General features: G+C 39.7%; 1 protein-coding gene across 5 annotated transcripts in view; it reads right to left on the bottom strand.

Moving 5' to 3' along the window:
* Positions 1 to 1,223: 1,223 nt before the first annotated feature.
* The window catches only part of rabgap1l (RAB GTPase activating protein 1-like), a 120,724-nt gene continuing 101,370 nt past the window's right edge, over positions 1,224 to 20,577 (bottom strand). For 3 of the 5 annotated variants that reach the window (XM_040127766.1, XM_040127763.1, XM_040127764.1), the window contains 7 exons: positions 12,848 to 12,940; positions 9,322 to 9,432; positions 8,529 to 8,633; positions 7,485 to 7,568; positions 6,772 to 6,843; positions 5,299 to 5,499; positions 1,224 to 4,651 (listed from right to left, as the gene is read on the bottom strand). In XM_040127766.1, coding sequence (XP_039983700.1) covers positions 4,496 to 4,651; positions 5,299 to 5,499; positions 6,772 to 6,843; positions 7,485 to 7,568; positions 8,529 to 8,633; positions 9,322 to 9,432; positions 12,848 to 12,940 — 822 coding nt within the window. In that variant the 3' untranslated portion in view covers positions 1,224 to 4,495. Of the gene's footprint in view, positions 4,806 to 5,298; positions 5,500 to 6,771; positions 6,844 to 7,484; positions 7,569 to 8,528; positions 8,634 to 9,321; positions 9,433 to 12,847; positions 12,941 to 18,480; positions 18,730 to 20,577 lie in introns of those variants that run through there. The other 2 variants (XM_040127767.1, XM_040127765.1) reach the window with 2 other exon arrangements.

The following is a 20,577-nucleotide window of genomic DNA, read 5'->3' as shown; positions in this document are numbered from 1 at the left end:
TTGTAAAAAACAAACAAAAAAGTTCCCTATGAGAGCATACATTCCCACATGATACAAGAACGTATACAGTACTTGTTCTACTAAATACATATAATAATACCTATGTTGTTTGATATTCATAAACCATTAAAACATGTACGGGCTGCTAACACATTACTGCAGTCGTACTGATGCTTATGTACAGAACAGACCGTACAACAAATGGCTGACCACACATATCGCTGTTTTCGATTGATCCCTACATTCGTAAGACAATAGGAAGCTAAAGCAGTAGGTTTACTATACTGTAAAAAAAATGAGGCTGAAACTACAGCTGTTCTTTTTATGCTGGTCTCCAGGGATTCCCCAGCTGGTCCCGATGACTAAAGTAGATGAAGCCTGTTGTTTTGTTGCCTTGTAATCACACCAGAAAAAAACTGATTAATGCCTAAATTAGCTATTGTTATCATGATCCACTTTTGTAACGGTTAGGCAACAGCTAAAACCAGGTACAAAGATCATGTAGCTTCTTAACACGCTGAAACAATCGCACTGGTGATAACACTGGACTTTAGATATAACTACCAGCTATGGTGTCTTTGATGCCTTTTTGTCACTGGTTTGTTGACATTTCTTTAGCCCTGTATGCCAAGTGGAAGACGACGTAGCGGTCAAGAGTCCCTGATATCTTGTTAACCCCGGATTTCAAAAACAAAACTGGCGCAAAGCATCTTTCCCCACCCTGCTGCTCCCAGTCTACGTGACATGACAGGGGACGTGGCATTGGTCGAGCTTCTTGGGGGGTCTCCAAGCACTCGAAGGAATGCTGGGAGATGTACGCCACCAAGTATAAATTGGTGCTGCGAAGCACTTCCAGCGTCTCATTCTAGGAAAGCGGTGAGTTTAAAAAAAAAAGAAAGAAGCAAAGTTCCTTTTCACGCTCTTATTCAGCATTTTCTTCTTCTTAACTGTTACACCCGAGAAACTGTCACATATCTTTCAAATACATTAGTTTTCTCTAATTATCAGTTTTTGCCTTCACATTACTCCATGATTATAGAAACTTTATACGGCTGATTGTGTATAAACCGAATCTGAGAAATCACATTTGTTGTTATATTGCATGTTAATATAGTTTGAATGTAGTTTGAATCCGAATGCCTATTTAAATCCTTTATTATTCCTAAAATGAGTGATTCCGTTCAGTATTCTGCTGTTCAATAAAATCTCAAAGTGAGTGGATGAACAGAAAAACTGAAATTTATTAATACAGGTCAGACAGTTACTGTACAGCAAACAGTGTTGGAGTCGCACCAGCTGAGGAGCAGGACTGTGGTATTACAGCAAACTGTAAACTACACACACATCACACCTCTAATCCGACTCACCACCTGCTGATCATTGAAATTAAATTGGAATTACAGTGGAGTATAAATTGGCAGCTGTCCTCTCAGCGACAATAATCATCAGTTAAAAAATAATTACGCTCTGTGCTCAGGATAACTTTTAACAAACAAAAACATGTCTTGAAATAGTGTTTAAAATATCAATATTGTGTTAGTGCACAAAAGGAGGGGAGCTCCTTCCAACTTGGCCACAGTCTACATGACACTGGTTGTACGACACTGTAACTGTCACAGGGAATGGGGGAATGTACTGGAAATATAAAACACACCTGGAATTCAATGATATTAAGCCTGTCAGCTTCGTTTTTTTCTCCCTTTCTACGACATTGGTGCATTTCCCTCCATGGAGCTGCTCAGTGGCCACCAGCAAGAGGAAGGTGGTCGTACCGGGAAGCTCCTGGTGGAGATGTGTGAAACGGGACACCGCTGATGCAACAACGCAGCAGATTTCTCCGCAGCAATGCAACGGATATTTCCGCAAGACCAGATGACACGGTTGACGGCGAAGCTGGTTCAGGTAATTGGGAGCACAGAGGATGACCACTGGGGACGGAGCAGTAGGGAAAATCTTATGGCACAGCTGACGCTCTCTGACATTTCAAACAGTCAGGTGGCTTCCCTCTCATCAGCCGTCATTAACAGAAAAGGCAGCCACGTGAAGAAGATGCCGTTTCAACTTCAACCACTTGATTTACAGTGGAGGACACACATCTACATACATACATACATCCAAAAACACACACACACACTCTCCCACACAAACACGTGGGCTTGGTCAGAGTCAAAAGGCTGATTTCAGCGACAGTTAGAGTGGAGAATAAAGCAGGACCGTTGGCACCGACACTGCGGCATTGTGCCTTCTAAAACAGCGCTAACGTGCATTCATGTTACAGCAAAACACAGACTTTTTGGCTAATTGCTGTTTGTCAATTTAGTACAGAAAACATAATCATCCTTTTGTCCTTACATATTAGCAACTATCAATGTTGTACGTATGAACTGTTTTTTTTTTTTTTTCATTTCTTTTAAACTCAATAAAGCTGATGTATTCCGGTTGATCTTTTTAGCCACTTTAAGTGAGGCCCGTTCCCTTGCTAAAGATAACGTAGTCTCATGAACCTATAAGTGAGATGCTAATTTGCCAGGCATATGTGATTTATATTTACTTCCTGCAGAAATCTGTCAGATTTCTTGCTGTTTAGCTTTTAAGCTCCAACTGCTCTCATTGGCTCGCTTTCAAGATGCTGCCATTTTGCTGCTATCATTCAGTTTATACTTATGTGTAATGACTGAGCAACACTGCCAGCAGTCCACCGAGGACATAGGGAGGATTTTGGCATCCACTGTTATGTTCTCATCCTTTATAGGCTAAACTGATGACAATAACAAAATAGTGAATTCATTTGACATGACAAAGGGAAGAGAAGGTGTTGGCACATCCATGCAAATGGCCTCAGGACTTTTTGTCAATGATGTGGAATATTGTAACCTAATCCTGCTTATTAATGTTACGGTAGCCGTTTATTTACGGATGAATTGTGCTATTTAACAGATACTTCCGAGCCTACACAGTATTAGAAAACTAAAATTGCCTAATTCAGTGTGCTGACTCTGTTATCTATACTGAATTTTGATGACAGGAATGAGGTGGGTATGACTTCCAATACCTTCTGTGCATAGTGTTACTTAATACAGAGAGATAGACTCAGCTTTACCTTGTTTACTGTGACTGTTATCTGGCTGAATGGAAGCCATTTGTCACTCTGTAAAAGAATGAACAGAAGACAACTTCTCGTGAAAGAGGAACACAAACCCAACTATAATGGCTGTTGGTGCAATTTAAATGAGATTAATCGGGACAAAAAAATGTAAACCTTAAAATATACAACCGAGGTCAATCTGCAGCTTATATATGTTTTCAAACTATTTTGGAGACTTCATATTATCATCAATACATAAGATGTGTGGCATTCTGTTACCTACTAATTCCAACTGAATCGTTGGAAGTATGAGGACAAAACAGCCACAGGAAGTACCCCTTTTCTCTTGTCATTTCAGATAAACAAACTTTTCAAAACAATGATGGTGACACGCAAAAGAATTTAAAAAGCCAATTAAAGACTTACAGGCATGAGATGGAACTTGGATATAAAAAAATTAAAAACAGGGAAATTTAGAGTGAAATTACAAACCTCAAGTCAGTTCAAACCGTGACTGGAAAAACAGCAGGGACAAATAAAATTTCTACACGTTGTCACGTTGGCTCTTCAGCGTTTGGACTCGACCAAATTGATCACACACTGTGCTTACGTCAACATCTAGTGAGATGACATTCAAATTCCAAACAGTAGAAAAAAAACTTAACAAAGAACTTTTCATTATGTTTTTTCTTTTTCTTCTCTTAAAGAACTGTACAAGATTATTAAAAAAAAAATCAATAGTTAGTTATACATATTTATATGACAACATTGTTTACGTTATATTACTATAAAGAAATACAACTTTTCTGTTGTTCTTGTTTAAGACTCTTGATGCAGTATTCCTTTTTCAGAGTGCTGTGGCTTTGCTGCACTGAGGATGGTTCATGTAGATAGGTTTAATTCTCAGCTACATAAAAACATAATCTCACTTGGACTATGACTACAATGCCGCAGTAGCAATGTCTGTCCACAAGGTGGAGCTATATTATTGACCTAAATGAGGGATGCCATTGTTTGGATGAATTCAGCTTTTTTTATAATGAGTTTAGAGATCCAACTCAACAAAACAGTGTCAGCAGCGACCCCTGGCCTTTTAAATCAAAGTCAACCCTCACTTTTGACTTATGCTCCCCCTGTATCATCACCTGTGAAGCAGAGAAGGTCAAGACACTTTTTAGTTCACTCAAACGTAAACATTAAGAGAAAAACAGGTGGGTGGTCCAGTGGCCCGCCTGTTAATTCCTCCATCTTTTCATCTATTTGCAGTCAAAGAAGCTCGTAAGCTCCACTTTGCCACCGGTTGGAAAAGGAATACTGCATTTTTCTCTGCTGCTTGCTTCTTCAACCTGTGTTCTTCAGCTCTAGTGTGCATCCCGCTGGGGAGAGGGGGCTGGGGCGGGGGGCTGCTATCTAGGCAGGGCCTTCCTTTGGAGAGGACGGAGTCTGGGATGTAGAGCTGGAGGACAAGGAGGCAGAGCTCTTCAGGGAGCCCAGAGTCTTGCTGAACCAAGAGTTTTTGGCCGCTTGGATCTCATTCATCAGGACTCCCCGCTGGTGCTCGAGCTCCTGCAGAGCGACAGGAGGAGCAGAGAGGAGTCAGCAGGAGGAGCACGGAGGAGGAGAATGTGTACAGGTTACACTCTTTCCGGTAAGTTCAACTAACACACTGCCCTGTGTCATGTGGTTGTGTATTTCAACAACATCCAGCTCCTCGAAATATCTTCAATCAAACACGAGCACTTTATGACAACTAACAATTCATGTGGACAACAGTCTTTTCAATGGACCTGTTTATTCTAATACTTGATGGACTTTATTCTCAGAGTGTGTATCCTTTAAAGTGTCGCCTCCATGGTTGAATACGCTTTTCTTATGGAGTGCGTTCAGGTGATTTTGTATTATGTTATTATGGTTCTGAAGTTGATTCTACCTTTGTTTTGTTATGAGTTCCCTGAGCAAATTCTTAACTAAGCTACAGTAATAGGCCACTGAAGCACCGTATGTGCAGCAAACTCAGTGACGTTAATAAATAAATTGTTAATGTGTTAATGTCAATAATTGAAATTATCTACAGTTATTTCTTACTAACGTGGATGTTTCTGAGATCTTCAGTTACTATATCCATTTCCTTAGAAATACTCAGAGTTTCTATATTGACCTGGATCTCTGCAGAAGTTATTATTATTGTTACTGATTGTATTGAAGCTACTGACCTGGATGCGGCACTTGGCCTCCACCAGCTGCAGTTTAGTCTGGGCCAGGTCCAGCTCCAGCTGCCTCAGCTGCTCCTTCAGCCCGTCTTTCTCCTCGTCCAGCGGCTCGGTGGATGCCTTGTCCCTGCCGGGGGACGATGCCTGAAGGGTCCCCAGGGTGCTGAACAGGTCCCTACAGTGCTCACAGCCCATTACTTTACTCTGCACGGGCACAAAAACACACATGTGTTAGCAGAGATTGGTGGGTAAACGTATTTTAATCTGTACAGACGTGTGATTACAGGTAAAAACACACGTCCTTGTGCAGGTACACTCACATGCTCTGGCAAACACATTTTTATGTTACAAAACGAAAGCTGGAGCGGGAGCACATCTGGTCTGGCACAAAACATTAACTACATGAAAATAATATTCTGTGTGTTTTTTTTTTTCCTTACATGCAATAAAATATCAATAACAAAATCTTAGTCCTGATGCAAAAAGTAATTCATTTATTCAGTGTTTCATCTTTGTGAGACTATTGTGCCCTGATGAAGACCTTCTGGTCAAAACACTGAACAGATTTTGCATCAGGATTAAGAGTTTGTGATCCATCCATTTCTGCTTGGTGGCCAGGACCTCACAAGTAGACAGATCAAAAACTGTTTGTTTTTTTTGGACAGATTATTCCTGCATTGTACTCATTGCTCAAGGGTAAGTTTCAGTTTTACGGTCCACCCATTTCATCGTACTAAATGCACAGCTCCACCTGCCGTCAACAACCCAACAATCTTTGTTGAGTGGAAAAAGAGAGGCGTGGTTTAACCATAGCTAACATGCTCCAGCAGTCAATCACAGCACACTGAAGTTGTTATATTATACATTTACAGAATCTCTGAATTAGGTTTCCTTTCTTGTCCTCTCAGCTTCTCTATCTCTATTCTGGTTTACTATAGCAATATCAAGATTGCAGATCTTTAAAATAGGTGCCCATGACTGCTGTGATGTCATGTTACCACTGGCAGGGGCCCTGTGGTAAACCAGCCATCAGTGTGACATTAAGTGGAAGTGTTACAACAACACTGACATATACAGTATTTCTCTCCCGAATGGTCCCTTCCTGGGTTAAGTCCCACAACAGAATCCTGTTTCAGTGTGATGTGCTATTGCAACACATCATATTAAGAAGAAAATCCCAATGTCCTGATCTTTATCCAGGCCTGAGGTGGTCCTCCACCACACCCACAGAGCAACGTTAGAACACATGTTTGACAAGGGCTAAACGTGTGGGATTATTTGTGCAATCAAGTTCTTCATGGGTGTGATGATGTACCAACCTGGGCTTGTCTCGTTGCCTAATGTGAACTCAAAGACAAAACAATGCTTTAAAATCTCTTGTTCTGTGATACAACACATTATGGCTTTAGTTAGTAGTTTTAAAGTCTCCAAACTGCTGTCCTCTACGGTAGCTGTGTGTTAACAGTGTCTTCTCACCCTGACGATGTCCAGCTCTTCTTTTGTTGCCGCCTGCTGTTTTTCTAGCCTGGTGCTGAGCTGGGAGCAGATCTGAAACGCAGAGAGGAAGGCGGGTTATATAACATATGACACGTTTGAGCTACAAGATAAGAGATACACTGAAGATTTTTTTTTAACCTTCTTTTCTCCAGGAAAAAAAAACAACCTACTGAGCGGTGTGATCTTTTCCAACAAAACTCTTTTCACACTCATATAGCTCCACACATTCAAGGAGAGCAATCTGTGTTCTTGGGGCTTTACCTGCTATGTAGTTCAGCCTTTATTAGCCTTTTACTCTTTGTACAGTAAAAGTACAGCACAGTTACTTTGTGCCGCATTCAAAGACCTTGCATAAATCATACGAATAAAATTAAAACATATACATGTGTTGGATATTGCTAAGAACTAGTTGGATATTAATAGTATGACACTGATATGTTACTTTAAATAAGAGTACAGAGGTTACGACCTTTATTTCCAGTATTTTATAAAAAAAAAAACAGTTGCAAAGTGCTCACAAAATAAAAAGAAATGTAAATGATATATGAAAAGTAAATATATAGGTCTTCCAGTTAACTATACTGTTAAACTTCAATTCAGTGCACTGACTGTAATTGGGCGAATGAGTGCTGATGCTAGTTTTTTCCATTTTAAATATAGCAGATGGAACTAGGTTATTAAAAGTGTCAAACCTGTTTGTATTCAGCTATGATAGCTGTGGTTTTCTTGATCTCCAGCTCTGCTTTCTCCAGCTCCCTCCTGAACACTTCCTTCAGCTGGGAGGGACAGAACAACGTGAAAAAAACATTAAATAGTGCATTAATGAGGAGAATGAGCTGACAGGACATTAACACTATGATTTAATGTTTATACATGTGAAAATGCCAGGGTGATAAAATAGCACTGGTAAGAACCAAGAAAATTCCCACATGTACTGTGCTGACTTTTTAAATCATTATACTATTTCAAAAAATTATTAAACACTGGTTAAATACTACGCTACATCATTCTCTCTATACGGGTTCATAAAACAATAACTTAACCATTATTGGCCACTTTGCTGATCAAAATTAACTCGTTGTCCTACATTTTGATCCTACTATACCTCTAACACCTACAGGTAATGTACAGCCAAGGCCATATTACTCCTTTTTAGTTTTATTTCTTATTCTGTAAAGTCAGGCTGGGTTATAGAGAAATAAAAGTTTTAAAGATACAAAGAGTAAGATTGCCCTGGCACCAAATGGTAAAAAAATAGTGCCCACAATCTGTCGTTGAGTGTTTAATTGAGCTGTTGATCAATACTACACAACGCTCAGTGTCATTTAGAATAGTGATGTATAGGCCATTTTCTAGACAGCGCTATTGAATCTCTGCTGTAATTGCACAGAATACTTGTTCTGTTGTGACAATGTGACTTATAATGATTACAAGCCACTTGCTGATGTTGTTGCATTGTCTTTGATCATCAACAGAAGCTGATAATTCTGCATTTCAACAGAATTTTAAGTATATATAACCAAACAAAGAAGCCATTAAGCCAACCTCAAAGGAGACACATACTGTGTTGCCTCATGAAAATGTAGTCAAATTTTTGTTTTTCTTAACTTCATATATTAATTGAAATACAATATCATACCAAAGCTTTTGACGGCAAACATTATGAAACCAATGTAGCCTGTGGCTTGAGTTTAATGAGCTTCATGAGATGAGGGTAAACAGAGGGCAAATGTTACCTGAGCCGTCTCCTCCTCCTGTCGTCTCTTTTCCTCCTCAGTCTCCACTAGACGTTGCTTGGTGCTCAGCAGCTCTTTGTTCAAAACATCTGCTTTGTCTTCTGCCTGAATGCACGTACACACACGAACACACACACAGAACCTTAATTTAATAACAAATCTGCAACTGTAGCACAGCAACTTTTTCACACAACACAAACACATTGAAATGGAGACCAAGCTGAAGCAACGAGAGATAAGCCAATCACAGATTTGGGATTTAATGCTGACTTGACGCACTGGAACACCTCACTTTTATAATCTTTGCTGTTTACTCATTAGTACAGTTCCAGAGATTCACACAGAAAACTGTCCAGTACAGCTGCAGTCCCCCAGTGATGCAGTGGATTATTTCGAGAAATGCTTACGAGCACCTCACCAATAGCTGTTAAGAGAGCGTGCTTAATATCAGGAACGGCTAGGAAATGTCTCTCTGCTACAGCTGCATTTGACTGTTTATGTTGTGTCAGAGTAAGGGTTTTTTAATTATCTCAACTTCTGAAATTACTCTGTGTTAATTACCCTGAAAAGTTGGTAGTTGCAGCACATTTCAAATAACATTTGCACTTGGAGCATATTACGCTTCTCATTGTGCAATTTGTCTACAGCTACCAGTGTTGGCAGTTGGGAACAAACACTACATGTAAACACAAAACAAAAACAATACATGAATCCAACAAATTATTACATCCTCTCCAGTTTGAAACAAGGTCTGTTGTGGGTTTGAAAACGTGCTCTTGTGGGGCTGTGTTACCTGGTCAAGGTCGTTCCGAAGGGCGATCTTACTGGTGACCAGTTCGTGGGCCAAGTCATCGTTCTCCTGTTCGAGTCGCATACTGGCCTCCTGAAGACGACGGTTCTCCCTCTGCAAAGACACAACACACACACACAGTTGCAGAACCTATTCGTGTCTGAAATGTCAATCAAAATGTGCTCATATTGTATGTGAGATGCACTTCAGAGCACCAGCTTCCAACTGATAACACGGAAACAGTAGGAATCTCTTCTGAGAAGTATTTTTGCTTAAATAAATCTTACAGCATTTAATTTTTTTTGTATCAAGGGGTTAACAGTGAACCGTCCTTGTCTTCCAGTTCATCTCACTCTCCCTCATTTACTGTCACCTCTCTACTGGTTTTATCTAATTTATCTAATTTATTTTTTTAAGGTTTCTTCAGCAAGGAAATTGGTGGAGGAGAAAATAATTGTGATACAAAATTAATAGCCGACCACGAAACAACAACTTTTCCTGATTCTACTGATGAGAAAAAGGTAGGAGTCCCGGTTCCATTTTAATCTTAATTCACACACACACACACACACACACACACACACACACACACACACACACACACACACACACACACACACACACACACACACACACACACACACGCACACGACACGCACACGATTTTAAAGTCCCCATTGTAGACCATTAGTGGAGTCTCATGACTGCGGGTCTGCCTGTAAACAGTCTCACATGACGGCCATGCCTCAATGGGACCAAACAGTTGTCACGGTTGTGAGCCGTCACCTGACTCTGATATCCTGTCACTTTCACAAAAATGACTTTTTAAACCACTTTCCAATAAAATCTTCACTCTTTAAACACCTTGCCGACAGAGCTGCTTCAGCCAACATGGCCAAATCAGACCACTCAGAAAAAATGAAAGTAGTCAAATATCAGGGGTTAATTTCAGTGAATCAATATTAAAAGAATGGTAAAAACGAGAGGAAACTGTGCAAAATCTCTGAGGAGCGGAGGCAGCTTACCGTGCTGCTGTCCAGAGTCACAACAACGTCTTCATAATCGAGACTTCAGCAGCACAGACATCAATTTTAACACATGATCCAGGCAGGAGTTTCCCTTTTCTGTCTGACATTTAGCAACTTCACTCTCTCTCCCCTTTGCTCTCCTTTTTTTCCATTTTTTTTGAATTCTTTTATTTTCTATTAATAAAAACACTGAATGCAACCAAGAGAAAATAAAACTGGCCAAAAACGTCACACACACGTTTTACACATATAAAGCAAACAAGACACGTGCAAATACAAACACACACCCCAAACATTCGAACACAAAAAGTACATACCTAAAGCCGGTGTATAAAACCATATAAAATGGTGAATCGTTGAATAGGTAACTAAAATCCAAGAGGTCATTCCTTTGTGTACAATTTAACCCTGTGCTAATTTACAAGCAGCAACATTCCTGCTTCGTGTCTTTTTGTCGTCTTGCTCTGTAACAAAGTCTTTCCACTGGCTACAGAAGAGGTGGCTCTGATCCAACATCTTATCTACAATAAAACTCTTCCTTCCTTCCCTCCTGAATCAGCCACTTATACAGCTCTGCTGTTTACGGCAACATGTCACTTCTGCCTTATGGAAAAAACAATGACATGTAATTCTGGGGTGTTATTTCTTTGTTTTCTGTGTTTTTGTTTGTGGTGTTTTCTTATTTTTATTTGATTGTTTAATGCAACTATTTGTTTTATCCTGTTCTATTTTATCCCCTCATAATTACTACTTTTGTGATATTTCATCAAACATTTTATTGACATCTGAGTTTTACTGACTAGGAAACTGATCACTGATGTGTTTAGCTGAAAGAAAGCAGGTTGATTGTTATATTTACGTGAACTTTCAAAAACATCCAAGGAAACAAGCCAATAGCTGAATTTTCACAAGTTACGAAACATAATCCTGGTTTTTAGCCAGACCACCATGTATTTTTGAGTTTATTCAGTTAGGGCCAAAGGAATTCCATTTGTCTTGTAAAGCCTGTCGTATAAACATCTGAGGCTAATAGTGGTGGGTTTTGGCTTTAAAGTGGGTGGGAATAATGAAACAGCACACCAAGTTTGAAATCTTTACATCAGTCCAGATCATAATACAAGACGAGGGTCAGAAATAGTTGGTTTTAAACAACTGCAATGAAAATTGGAACAAATGCCTCAGGGTTGTAAGCAGTGAACTGCCTTGCTTTTTACAACTAGTACAACTAGGCGTCTCTAGCTGAGATAGTTGTCATACAACACAATCATTGTAACCTCTACATATCCTGACAAAGACTATCTTTTAAGTCAAAATACATTGGTCTCCAGCCATGGTCATCACACCAGTTTGCACTTGACTACTTGAGTTACATGTGTCCGCATCAGCAATTTAGTATGTTGAGAATCATACAGTAAAATCTATATAACACAGTAACAGTGTTCGTCCCTGCTAAGGTCGCTGGATATGCGGCTATTTGCTTTCCAGGAAACAAAAGTTCTGAGTGCTGTGAAAAGTTTGTAACCTAGTTGTCATCACAGGTTGCAGCTCTCGGAGACGAAAAAAAAAAACAAAGACCCAGGCCTTTACTTCATAACTTATATACTTGTTGTTCGATTCAAAACTTCTTGTTAAAGAAACAGTACAAAATCTCTAACTAAGAAACTGTCCACTGCTTAGGAAAGATGCATAACCTCCACATACTACAAGAGCAGTGGGTGTATATTAGAGATGAACTTAAAAAATTCTTAACTGTTCCTTTAAATTCTTGATTTCAAAGACAAATCTAGAAAAAGAAATGAAAGTCTGCCCTGAGTGGATCTTGGAAAAACAATAATAACAGATTTGAACCCAGAGGCAGAGAAATATAAAATTAGAAATCCTGTTTGTTGACAGCTTGAATTTGAATGAGTCTTTAAATATTTGCCTCACTTCTCCTGTTTTTCACTCAGATAAGATAAAGTCACTGCAGCTAAACCTCTTTGACAACACCCCGGCAGCTTTGCCTAAAAATAAATTCTACAGATGTTTGGGTCAATAACGATGAAAGTCGGTGCCGTGAGAAGCTACATTTCAAGCCAGAACAGTGTCACAAATATTAACAAAGGTACAGATTGACAAACTGACTTGTGCTCAGAGATTTCTAATCTTAGAAACATGGTTAATTATAACAACTAAGGCTACTTGAAAAAAGCTGAATTCTATCTACTCACTGCAACAAAAGAACCTCACTTTAATCACAAACTTAAGGAGTAAAGAATTGAATGTTACCGTCTCGAAGACTGAACACTATCTGAGAAGTTATTCACTTAAAACCTACAGGAGACAAAGTTGCTCTCACATGAATAAACCGTAAGTGCTTCTGTAATGTGTAACAAAAAAAGCGATGTGTGTATCTAACTTCACTGTCTGGTAATGAAACAGTTTGACAACAAGTGACAAAGGTAAGAAAAGTAAGATATGTTATATCATAACGTGTGTGTATGTGTGGGCACACATCCTACCTGGTATCGGTCGATGGGGTCTTCTTGTTGCAGCTGGCTCTCTCTCAGTGTCTGATATTCCTTCTCAAACTTCTTCAGCTTTTTGGTCGGAACCTGAAAACAACAGGAAAGTTGTTGACGTCATTATTTTACTGTAAACTTCGTGATGTACCCTGCCGGATAAAATCTTTTTTTGTGAGTAAAGGGAGAATGTGTGTTCATTTATTTGGAGAAGCAAAAAGAATGATTTTCATGCTCAGTAGTCCTCATTTAGTTGTAACCTTCCTGGCTACAATTTTCTCAGGGGGAACCAGCAACAGCGGAAGGTTCCCAGTTCTCAGCTGCTTCTCTGTTCTCTTCTGTTAATGTTATTTTTCTGCTTTCTCCCTGGGACACGTATACCAATTCACATTTTACCAGAGGGGTAAGAGTTCGGCTGCAGCTAGGAGAAAGTCTAAAAACAGTCTAAAAACAGCGTCCACAATCACTAATGTACTACATATTAAGTTAGTTATGTATAAAAAATGTGCTAAGATGCTCTGTTATTGTAGTCGATGTGGACTGAGACGTGAGCAAAAGTTTCAGTTTTGAGATCTCCAACATTAAAAGAAACTGAAAGGGTCAGAATTTCCAACACATAGGCGAGACATAAACCGATATTCTAGAAACATCAGGTCAAAACTAACCGAAGTAATTCTGACTATTTCTGCTGAAATATTACGGCATTGTGGTTTGTGCTGCACAGTTTCTATTTTCCATTGCACAGTCTGCTCTATCTATGTTTATGACCTGAACATGTTACATATATTACTCTGGTAAAATTCTGTACTGTTCTATTTTCACACTGGATATAATGTGAAAATGCAAGAGATGCACATCGAATATACAGAATGCACATAAACCAAATTACAGCTCATCTGACTATAAATTAGCTAGTCACCATGGTTCTAAGAAATCCTCTCAATTCTCTCAGAAGCTGTCAGCTCACACTGTGAGCTACATGATTAGTGTGTCACTGAAAGTCGATCATTTCCTCCAGAGATGTAAGAAAACAGAAAATGGAATGACATGTCGACAAAGTTGGCTGATGTAAGACGTTAAAACAATGTTACTTGAAGAAATCAATCAGAAGCTGTTTTGAACCCGTGACTTTCGGTTGTGGCAGCTTGGATATAGAAAGGCAAGATTTTTTTTAATCTCAGAAAACCACCATATAGCGCAAACGCAAAATCAAAACCTGTGACTTGCTTTTGCATTTTTCTGCACCTTAAAAGTACAGTTTACAGGGATGTACAACGTTAGGTATCTATACTTTTCTATGTGATGTAATAGTCTCTAAAAATTAACTTTCAAATGAGCACTGAGAGCCTAAGAGCCATGTTAGTCCCTTAACACATAAAAAGCTACAAAGACTCTCAATTCAAGTTACCCAAAATACCAGCTGTGTGGTTTTAACCAAACAGCAGAGAAATACACTGATGACTGACTGATATCGAACTGCATCTGTCTCTCTCTCACTCTCTCTCTCTGCATGCGTGCGTGCTTGTGTGTATGTGTGTGTGTGTTTCTCTGTGTGGCTGCTTCTGGTGGGTGGTAATGTTATCTCCCCTGTGTGGAAAAAGTGTTGCCATAGCGCCCACCGTCAGGGCTGGGGATTCCAGGTCAGTCTCAGTCACATGACCCCTCCTCTGAGACTGGCATGTGTGTTTATGTGTATCTGTGTCCTGTGCTGGTTGTGTTTAAATCGAGTCAAGTACCAGATTCGGTACTATGCGGGTGCAGTTGCATGCTGTTTATGTCTTCATTTATGTGTTACACATGAAAAACTGCAGTCTCATTTCATCAAGCGCTGATTCACAAGAACACAGAGAATATTTTAAGTATCCATCTTTGTTGTTTTGCAATAACTTTACTTCTTCTGTTAATTCCAAAGAAAAAAGAAAAAACATAAAACACATTACTTCGGGTGTGGCCAAAAAAAATGCCTTAGGACCGTCGGTGCTTAGAACAGCTGGGTACAGGGCGGATCACTGCCCGTTTTGGAGCAATCAGAGGAACACGCTGTACATTTATCTGACGGGGATGTCCGAGATTATTATTTCAAGCTTCATTTTAGCATAGTCATTTGGTCTTCTGTACCTCAAATGTTGCTGCAGTAACATCCTGTGGGTTGGCCCTTGACCTTTATGACCAGGGAACCACTAAGCTGAATGAACATCCCGCTGTAATCTATCTGACGCACAATCACCAAGCAAATAACAGAAGTCAGACCCATTCTTTTGTTATCTCTGTGGGAAGAAAGAGCAGCTCGGTCTCTGCACGCTGGTTAATAATCATTTTAGTTTAACAAAACGATGCAGTAGAATTAAACGTGTTCTCCTCCCATAGACATCAACACTGCCAGATTTGGGAGTTTGATTTCCAGCATACTAGACTATTACACACTCATGGTGCTGTGAAGTTGTTCTGGATGCTCCAACTTATGTAGGAATCCAGTTTTACTTATTATTATGTTTTATCTGCAGCTATTGATTGAGAAAGTGACCAACTGTTGTGCTGTAAATTAAAGGTCTTCCTACATCTTGTTGGTCCGTGTGATAAAAGTGGGACTTTTTAGCTTCTGAAAATTGATAAGTGGGAAGTAACAGAATTTTCAACTGTATGTCAGGGTTTGACTGATTATGTTTCAACAATATGTTAATATGTATTTAATAAATGTGTTTCAGCTGAGTTGTTTAATCTGACCATTTTAATGTCAAAAATTGTCACGATTTTAGCATTTCCTCCAAAATCTTGTTCTTGTCTGGGTGGAAAAAGGCCACTGAAAAACAATGTACCCCCATTATGGTGCACTTAATCCCTATTCTGAAATGGGAGTGATGCTCAGTCCAACCTTAAATTTACATAGTTCATGTTTCACACAGTGAAATACAACCAAAGCAGCCCTTTCAAGATTATTTGATTAAGTGGATGTGGTTTCTTTTGTTAGCTTCTCTGACACTCAATTTTTTTTAATGATACACAGCACGACTTAACAATATTACATGCATAATATAAGGACGGACTTCTCTCTTGACCCACTTTTGTGCATTTGTTGAAAGCTGTGTGTGTGGAAAAAGTCCTACATTAATGCCTAAAATATAAAATTAATGTGCAAAAGACAACGAAAGAGAGGGAGAGAACGACGTGTGTGTGTTTCCTGACATTTTATACACCTCCAGATTTTTAATTTTGAGAGTTGAACACACACACACACACACGTTCCAAAAAACCCACCTCTCATGTGTGCTCTCATCTCCCCTCACCTACTCATTTAATGCCTTTAACCATTCTCTAGCCCACCAACTGAAGACATTTGTTTTGTCACATTTTCCAAGCTTCCTGTATGTGGTGAGATGGTTTGTCACAGATTTCTGAAGGTTAACAAACTGCCAAGTATGATTTTTTTTATCCTCCCTAATGTTCAACTTTCTACTTACACACACAAAGTGTTAGAAAAATCACTAGCTTGCTTTTATTAGTGTAAGTGGAAAACTCACATAGTCTTGAATAGTATTTTGTATTTTCTGTAAAGACAAGCTACACCTGCTGCATGGCTATGTTTTTTGTTTAAAACAACCTCTTTTCTTTTTGCTATTTCATTCTACCATGACTCAGTTCTCATCCAATCGTGATTTTGTTAAAAACACTTTCTGCCTCAACATTAGAAGAATGTTTGCCAGTATGAGCCTAAATTGATTGCACTTTTATTAAAATCCAAAATGAATTAGTTAAACTCAATTAATGTGAGGACTCAGTCTTCACAACACTGGAACAGCAGCTGGCAGAAATTCAGTGCTTTGCTCAAGGATACACTTAAATATGTTGGGCGTTAAACCTGGGTCTCCTGAGTCTGCACCACCCTGCCAATATAAAGTAAAGAATGTAAAAAGAAATAAGTTCTTTCTTATTAGTGCTTGCAATTACACAATACAGGAATTTTTTTTTTTCTGATGCACAGCCAGTGGAGCTTAAGCGTTGATCTCTTTGAGTTACACATTAAAACAGAAATCATCAACAGACAAGCTGAAGTCTAGCTACTGATTATGCAACCTCCTTATCTCCAACACCCCTAAAACACACAAACACTACAGCCTGACTGTGCAATGAAATGCAACACAAAACTGGGCTGTGCTCACCTGTTAGAGTCAAGGCTTTTATTCAAACATACGGACCCGCAACAGCCACAATCCCACAGGGTCCCCAACTCCATGACCTTTCCATAAAAACTGCACCAGAGTGCTTCCATTTCTCTAAATCTCCTGTTTTTCATTCATTTGTGTACCTGATGTTCCCTGGCTTTCTCTGATAAAACCAGGGACTATATATATTATTGGAGAATATATCCAATTCCCTGAGTTTCCCTGCCTTCAGACAGACTGCTGCCCTTTACATTTATATTTTGTTTTCATCATGTAGCTGATATCTTTATCTAGAGTGACTTACAGTCAGTCAAACTGTAAAATAAGTTAAAATTCTCAGATCACCAAGTTATCAAGAGTTTTACAGGGAATTGGTCTGAGTGTCAAACTCTGTAATAGACAAATCAGGCATTCCCAGCAACCTTCACTGCAAGGGAAACATCTCAAACCTGATTTAGTGATATTCCTTGAATTCCAGGAGCAGAGGTAAGCCTGCTCTGCTTAGATACAACCAGCAAGCATGTACAGGGCTCAGCGTCTTGCTCAAGGCCACTTAAGTAACACGCATGGTTGGTGACAGACACACTTACAGTTTTAGGGCTCAAACTAGCTGGAGCATCACCAAACCTCAAGCTCACTTCCCAAAACTTTCAGTGTTAATGTTAGAGGCCAGTCTGAGGACAGAGGGGCCTCTCTGATTCAAGGTAATGCGATTAAAGATGCCAGGTGCTGCAGGAAATGGTACCAGGCCCAATTTTAGATTCCTGACCTGAATCCCTGCAGCAGAAAATGGAATTGGTCTCAAACCTCTGAGCTGAAATCACAGGCGGTAGTGCCATACTGGGTATTATACTACCCAGAAGGAGCTGGTGTCTGTGTGTGCATGGAGAAGGGTGATCTACTCTTACATAAAGTGGCAGTCCAAGAGATTGAATATTGAAATGAAGACAAAGCCAACTGAACATCTCGGGGAAAACCAGGCCATGGAATTCAATTACCCATGTGAGGGGTAATTCAATTCAATTACACCCCACACACACACACACACACACACACACAGGTCTCCATTGATTCCAAATTTATATCATTAATTGAAACAAATTGACAGTCACAAACCAGCTGTGTTTGGACAGACTGACAAAGCACTTCAAGCTTAAACATCAGACACACTTTCCGTAGGAACACAAAACACACCCACACATACCTACTGTGCATGAGTCTACAGCATCTACCGCATGGAAGGAAACCTGTATTTTCTTTAAAACCTGCATTTTCCACCCGTGTTTATAAACCAATTCATAAGGGCTGCCCAAATAAAAGAGAGAAAAAGGATATGGACAACTGACAAACAGAAACATCAAATGAAAAAAGAAGAGAAAGTAGCAGGTGAATTCCTCTTTCCATTTTTCTTATCTAAAAACTGCAAAAGGTAAAGGAAAAGAAAGAAAGAAAGAAATAAGAGAACAGACCTACCACCGGTCTGGGCGCTCTGAGAGGTCTGGAGTGGGCTACCAAGCGAGCCAGGGTGTCCTCCTCACCTGGTCGGTCCACTACATGTGCATCGTACGCCACCATAATGGACACCTCCTGCATCATCTTGACTCCTGCTTGCTGCCAGCAGCAAGAAGGAGGAAAGGATGAAGAAGAAGGAGGAGGAGGAGGAGGAGGAGGAGGAGGAAGAGGAAAAGTGGTGGAGAAGGAAACAGAGAGGAGTGCAGCCGACAGGTTTTTTTTTCTCTCTGAGAATGGAGGAAGCGACTGGCTGCTTTCAAGAGTCCCTCAGGAGCTAAGCCCCACCCACTGAGAGGAGGAGGGGCGGGGGGAGTGAGAGGGCAGTACAACACACCTGTTTGTCTCTCTCTCTCTCTCTCTCTCTCTGTAATGCTAGAAGTGTGCGACAAAGGAGGATGAGTTTGCTTTTTATTCCTTTCCACTAAGTGAGTACGCTCCCACCACCCCCCCACCCCCGCCATCTCTCTCATTTGTGCCTCTCCCTCCCTCACTCTCTTAGATTCTCTCTTGAGGTCGCAGTCTGAAGGTTTTCTTTTTTTCTATTTCCTGCTGCTGGTAAAAATAAAGATAAAGGTTTGTTTACGCATCTACACTGTGTGTGTGTGTGTTTGAGGTTAAGAGAGATAGGAAGGAAGTTGTCAGATCAACCACTGTGACTTATTGTTGACAGTTGCACATCGTTCCAACGGTAAAACCCAGGAAGTGAACTGAGAGCAACTTCAAGGCTGTCCTGGATGATGCCTGCATACTGTAGCATCCTTACAAAGGACCCCTCAGCTAAAACTACCTGACAATCTCCCTGGAAAAATATTCCCCCTCTTTCGGGAGAGGCATCAAAAACTACGGGTTCATGTCTCTGTGTCTCTCTTCCTATGTGTCTTTTTATGCTGCTTTGTTTTCTCTCCATCCCAATCATATCTTGTTCCATGACGAAGGTCCATTTGGAGAATTGTCAAGTTAAGAGTCATGTAAGGTAGATTTGTCTGTGACAGAGTACGGTGTCTTTTCTTTCTTTACAGAGCTCCGCCAATAATGAGTAGATGCACACAACACAGGTGTATTAAAAAGGAAGGCAGTGGTAACAAATATAAACTTAATAAACTACCTTGGTGCTTTGAAATTTCTCTAAACCAAACAAGTGAGTGCACTACAAAAATATGTAGTGAGCTGCACAGAATTAGATAGCTAAAAATAAACATCTACATATACAAATAAAACTAACATAATAAATCTTTATTTGTATACTATATAAAATAATATGCAATTATAAAATAAGTGATTCGTGGACAAATAAAGTGAACAGACTAATAAGATCATTAAGCATAATATAGGACATTGTGACAATTTTGACTTTCCATGAGCTGTGGAATCACTGTAAGATAGAAATTCTACTATTTAAATAATATTAATGATGAAATGATCAGTTTCCACTCAAACACCACATAAATTATCCATGTTTGTCAATTCTGTTGAGAAGGTCAACTTGTAAAGTCACTGCCATCTATTGCAGCCCATGAGCTGTGAAACTCCAATATGGCAGCCACCAGGCATGCTGCATCATCAGAAAGCCTTCTACATCTTTCTCTGTACTGTTTTAGTTTTTGTTTCTGTTAAATTTCTCCTTAACGCTCAATGCTTCTAATATCTCTCTGGTACTAGTACTTTATACTGTAAATTCCTCTCTCTATTTCACTACAGGTCTATTTAAAACTGTCTTTACAGCCTCTGAGTCTTCATCCATCCATCCATGTAAGTCTTAGTCTGGGACTCTTTCCCTCTGTCTAAATAATTCTGTCAGTTTCTCTATACACATCATACTCTCTTCTTTCTCCTCAATCTGTGAAAAGTTTAGCTTTGCTGTTGGAGGGATTTGGTAAAAACCGGATTAATCAGTCAAACCCTAAGCAACAAATGAATGTATGACATTTCTCTCCCTTTTTTCTTAGAGTCCTAAAAAGTCATCACTCCAGCTGCGGTCCGGCGGATGTTTAAGAAGGCAGAGAAATTCAAATTCTTCCCATAATCCCCAGAAAGGCTAAGCCACCCTACTACCCGTTG

The sequence above is a fragment of the Xiphias gladius genome, chromosome 6 (assembly GCF_016859285.1).
Source record: "Xiphias gladius isolate SHS-SW01 ecotype Sanya breed wild chromosome 6, ASM1685928v1, whole genome shotgun sequence".
In the NCBI taxonomy this organism is placed as follows: domain Eukaryota; kingdom Metazoa; phylum Chordata; class Actinopteri; order Istiophoriformes; family Xiphiidae; genus Xiphias; species Xiphias gladius.
This window is presented reverse-complemented; position numbering and strand designations above follow the sequence as displayed.